Source organism: Lacerta agilis, chromosome 15 (assembly GCF_009819535.1).
Source record: "Lacerta agilis isolate rLacAgi1 chromosome 15, rLacAgi1.pri, whole genome shotgun sequence".
Taxonomy (NCBI): domain Eukaryota; kingdom Metazoa; phylum Chordata; class Lepidosauria; order Squamata; family Lacertidae; genus Lacerta; species Lacerta agilis.
In genome coordinates this window covers 2789810-2795014 of record NC_046326.1, presented here as the reverse complement: position 1 = coordinate 2795014, position 5205 = coordinate 2789810, and the positions used below count along the sequence as shown (strand labels likewise).

Genomic DNA, 5205 nt, shown 5'->3' with positions numbered 1-5205 from the left:
GCGATTGTCCTTCTTTATGGTCCAGCTCTCACTTCCGTACATTACTACTGGGAAAACCATAGCTTTAACTATACGGACCTTTGTCGGCAAGGTGATGTCTTTGCTTTTTAAGATGCTGTCTAGGTTTGTCATTGCTTTTCTCCCAAGAAGCAGGCGTCTTCTAATTTCGTGGCTGCTGTCACCATCTGCAGTGATCATGGAACCCAAGAAAGTGAAATCTCTCACTGCCTCCATTTCTTCCCCTTCTATTTGCCAGGAGGTGATGGGACCAGTGGCCATGATCTTAGTTATTTTGATGTTGAGCTTCAGACCATATTTTGCGCTCTCCTCTTTCACCCTCATTAAAAGGTTCTTTAATTCCTCCTCACTTTCTGCCATCAAGGTAGTATCATCAGCATATCTGAGGTTGTTGATATTTTTTCCGGCAATCTTAATTCCGGTTTGGGATTCATCCAGTCCAGCCTTTCACATGATGAATTCGCATGATCTTCACATAGGGGAAATAATAACCTTTTACTTAGACTAGAAAGGGTTTCCAGTCTTCCTTAAAATATTCTAAATTTGTATCTTTTAATAGTTCCATCCATTTTGCCATCTCCGCAATATGCCAAGATTTTCATCAGGTGATCATACCAAAAGGATATTGTGAGTTGGGCCCACCTGTACCTGGAGATGCCAGAAATTGAACCCGGGTCAGGGGCGTCGCTGGGGAGGGGCGGTGGGGGCGGGACGCCCCCAGTGACAGGGTGAGCAGCGGCGGGTGGGGGTGTCAAGCGGCGGCCCCTCCCGCCACTCCCACGCGCCGCCGCTCCCTCCGTCACCCCCGGAGCAGCAGCACATGGATGGGGTGCTTCTGCCGCTTTTTTTCGGCGGGGGGGGGGGCGACCCGCGAGGGGGGTTGTCACCCCCTCCTCGCTGGTCACCCCCCCGCGCCGAAAAAACCGCGGGAGGGCGGGCGGGGAAAGCCTGGAAAGGAAGCAGAGCAGGCGCGTTTAAGCGCCGCTCTGCTTCTTTTTCCGCTTTCCGCCGCTTTTTTTCGGCGGTGGGGGGCGACCAGCGAGGTGGGGGTCACCCGTCACTCCCTCCTCGCTGGTCACCACCCCCCCCCCGCCGAAAAAAACCGCGGGGGGGCGGGGAAAGCCTGGAAAGGAAGCAGAGCAGGCGCGTTTAAGCGCCGCTCTGCTTCTTTTTCCGCTTTCCACCGCTTTTTTCGGCGGGGGGGGGCGACCAGCGAGGAGGGGGTGACAAGCGTGACCCCCACCTCGCTGGTCGGCCCCCCCCGCCGAAAAAAAGCCTCGGAAAGGGGGAAATCCCCCCTTTCTGTATACACGTGCGTCGTGACGTCATGATGACGTCACGGCGCGCGCGTCGTGCCCCTCCCCCAGGGGGTGCCTCTCCGCTGCCGCCGCCCCCAGCAGCGCAGAGGCTAGCGACGCCACTGACCCGGGTCCTTCTAGATGCTAAGCATGTGCTCTGTCACTTGACCAACACTCTCTCCTTCCTAAGTAAAGTTAGGGTCAAACTGCACTTCCCACAATCAGGGGAAACACAAAGGGCCAGGCTGCCAGGGATGCAGGTCAGCACGAAGAAGCAAAGCCAGTTTTCAGTGCTCAACCAACTTTTTATTCAAGGAAATGTACATACAACTCAGCGACACTTCCCAGTAGGTCTTGCCCCTGTGGACTGACGGTCCCTGCCTTCTAAGGCTCCTCCTCTCCCCAGCAGTCTCAAACAGCATCTGAGCATCTTTGGCCTCTGTTCCACTCTCCTCATTATTCTGTGTGTTCTTGGAGACAGGGCTGGAGGGGAGCTTGTCGCAGCAGGAGAGGGAGACTCCCTGGATTCCTCAGCAGTCTCTTGTCGCTCCTCCTCTGCTTCAGCCTTGGAGTCTGAACTGCTCCCTTTCACAGGTTCTTCCTGCTCACGAATCTTTGTTGCCCCTTCAGCATCCAGATCCTCCTCTCAATCTTCTCCTTCTGACCTCCCCACAGTGTTCCTTGGGGGTTCCCCACACTGAAGGAGGAAGGGGGTGCGGTGGGTGCAGTCCACCGGGTGTCATCCCTGGGGGGGGGGGGTGACATCGCCGCCCCCCTGGGACGCTCGCCCTGCCCCCTTGGGCGGCTAGCCTCGCCTCACGGGTACAGAGCACGTGCGCTGGTCCGGGTGCCGGAGCAGTTAGCTCCGCCTCTGGGGTTAAATCCCTGTTAAATTGGGGGTCGGGGGGTCGGGCTGGCATTTTGATTACACGGGAGAAAGTCCCACCAAATTCAGAATAGCTTAGTTCAGAATAAGGGCGCAGAGCGCTCTGGTGTGGAGCCTTAGGTTACGCCTCTCTCTGCAAAAACTGATCCCGGAGGGAGAAGGGAGACCCATTGACTTCACTCGGCCTTTCCAAATCACCGCTGAGAAGTCGCGCGCAAGAGCGCAGCACGCCCCGCGCGTTCGAGAAACTGCGCGCTGCCTAGTTCAGTGCGCGCTGCCTCAGGATCGCAGCCGGGTGGTGGTGATGGACGAGGAGGAGGATTGGTGAAGAAGATCCAAGGCAGCGGGGAGGAGCGCCAGGCACCAATCCCAGCGAGGGGCCCGCCTGCCCTCCGCCACCCTGTATAAAGGGCCCTCCAGGCGCGCTGGGAAGTCGAAAGCCGGACTCCGGAGCAAAACTTTGACCGAGCGCTGCGGCGCCCCCTCTCAGGCAGGCACGCGGCGCCACAGCACCCGGGAGGTCGGTCATGCAGGGACCCGAGCAGCGCCTGGGCGGCGGGGGCGCTGCCTGCCCTAAGCAGCTGACCTCTTTCCTCATTCGAGACATTCTGCGCCCCGGGGGCGCTCCCACGTCGGAGCCCGGCGGGGAGGCGCGTCCGGCGGCGCGGAGGGATCGGGCCGGGGCCAGCCAAGCCCCCGAGAAGCCCTGCGCGGCGGACGCGACAGGTAACGGGAGGAAGGAGGGTGGCTTCGTAGGGGCGGGAGCCGGTGTGCTGAGGGTCGGTCCCCGTGTTCAGTTCCCCACTCTGGGCTTGGAAGTTCTCGGAGCAGTCGCTTAGCCTGGCACACCTGGCAGGGTTGTTGTGCGGGTGGGAAATGGCAGGGAAGGCAATTTATGCTGCTCCGCGCCCCTGGGAGGACAAGGGTTCGGCCGCGAAAGGTGAGAAACCGATAGCTGGCCTGGGCTGCAGGGCTGCAAGACCTTCAGCTCACCGATCGGGTTGGGGGGATTGAGGCCTGTCTGTCCCGAAGTGGTGGAGCAATTGCGCGTTGGGGAATTGGGTAGAAGCCTACCGTTTTGTAAGCTTTTGGCCTTATTTTAAAAAGGAAGCCCCTGCAAGAGGAAAACTAGCATGGTTCCTGTAGTGTGGCCCTCTGTCTGCCCTGGTAGTTTTATTCTTGCATGAGGTTTAGATATGGGCTATTAAAGAAATGTTTTCGTTGCCCCATTTGGAGTCTGAGATGGTGCAGTCTGTTCTGTCCCTTTGCCGCCTGCGTCTGCCATGTGTGAGGCAGAATAAGTTGAGACTAGCTAACAGTCCCTCAGGGTGAGCTTTGTGGCTGAGTGGGGATTTGATCTCTCCAACTAAAATCCAACACCCTTAACCACAAAACCACACTGCCCCATTTGCACCTTACATCTAAAGCAGTATTTAAATAATCACAGATTTTGCCAAAGAATCCTGGGAATTGTAGTTTGTTAAGGGTGCTGAGATGAGACGCGGATGGCGCTGTGGTCTAAACCACTGAACCTAGGGCTTGCTGATCAGAAGGTCGGCGGTTCGAATCCCCGTGGCGGGGTGAGCTTCTGTTGCTCAGTCCCAGTTCCTGCCAACCTAGCAGTTTGAAAGCACATCAAAGTGCAAGTAGATAAATAGGTACCGCTCCGGCGGGAAGGTAAACAGCATTTCCGTGCACTGCTCTGGTTTGCCAGAAGCGGCTTAGTCATGCTGGCCACATGACCCAGAAACTGTCTGCGGACAAACGCCGGCTCACTCAGCCAGTAAAGCGAGATGAGCGCTGCAACCCCAGAGTCGTCCGTGACTGGACTTAACGGTCAGGGGTCCCTTTACCTTTACCTTTAAGGGTGCTGAGAGGTGTTTGGGACCCCTTGTCTCGTCACAGAGCTGAGCGACCACTCCCAAAATTGGGAAGAGGGATTGACTGTTAAACCACTCTGGGAATGGCACCTCTGCAGGGGAATAGGGGTCTCTGAACAACTTTCAGCAGCCTTGATAAACTACAGTTCCCAGGATTCTTCATGTGGGAGTGGAGTCCATGATTGCTTAATATGGTATATATTGCTATTTTTACATGCATGGTTCAGAGGCAATATGCAAAGATTAAGAAAATACACAAAATGCTGTGTTGTCATACATACATCCCATGTGCAGTGTGGTTTACAGTGCAGGATTTGCTGGGGAGATCAAGGTGGCCTAAACATGCCATTTGGTTGTAGGTTGTGTGTCTCTCTCCTTCCTTCCTTCCTTCCTTCCTTCCTTCCTTCCTTCCCTCCCTCCCTCACCTCCCTCCCTCCCAAATTTTTGGTATTGTTTAAATAGGTCATACCTTTCCCCTTTCTGCTTCTCTACTAGATCAGTCTGCAGAGGCCTTCCTGTCTAATTCTGAGAACGCCCCCAAATCCTTACTGAGACTCCCAAAGCAGCCGAAGCGTTCCCGGGCTGCCTTCTCCCATATGCAGGTCATAGAGCTTGAAAAGAAGTTCAATCACCAGAAATACCTGTCTGCACCTGAGCGAGCCCACCTAGCCAAGCACCTTAAACTCACCGAAACACAAGTGAAAATCTGGTTCCAGAACAGAAGATATAAGACCAAGAGGAAGCAGCTGGCCTCAGAATTTGGTGGACTTGATAAGAACTCAACAATTCCAGCCTTCAAAGAGCGTGACTTCTCCAGGGCTACTCTGGCCCTTTCTGTGTACCACAGCTACCAGTATAATCCATATGTCTACTACCTGAATGGCTGGAGTCCAGTCTTGTGGTAACTAATATACTGAGTGATCTACTTGCCACAGAGTCTAAAAACACTCTTCAGCCACCACCCAGCCACTGACTTTGCTACAGTGGGATAGATTGCAAGTCAGACTTTGCCAGAGAGAATTTTATTTTTTCTCCTCCATCTTGGGACATCCAGGGAGCTCACGTGGCGCACTTGATCTACAGCTATGGATAGTGCTGTGTTTGCTTCCCATGGTGCAATCTG

General features: G+C 55.1%; 1 protein-coding gene across 1 annotated transcript; it reads left to right on the top strand.

Moving 5' to 3' along the window:
* Window positions 1–2729: 2729 nt before the first annotated feature.
* Window positions 2730–4987, top strand: NKX3-1 (NK3 homeobox 1). Its single transcript, XM_033172491.1, has 2 exons — window positions 2730–2928; window positions 4578–4987. The coding sequence occupies exons 1-2, from the start codon at window positions 2730–2732 to the stop codon at window positions 4985–4987; spliced, it is 609 nt and encodes a 202-aa protein (XP_033028382.1).
* The last annotated feature ends 218 nt before the right edge of the window (window positions 4988–5205 follow it).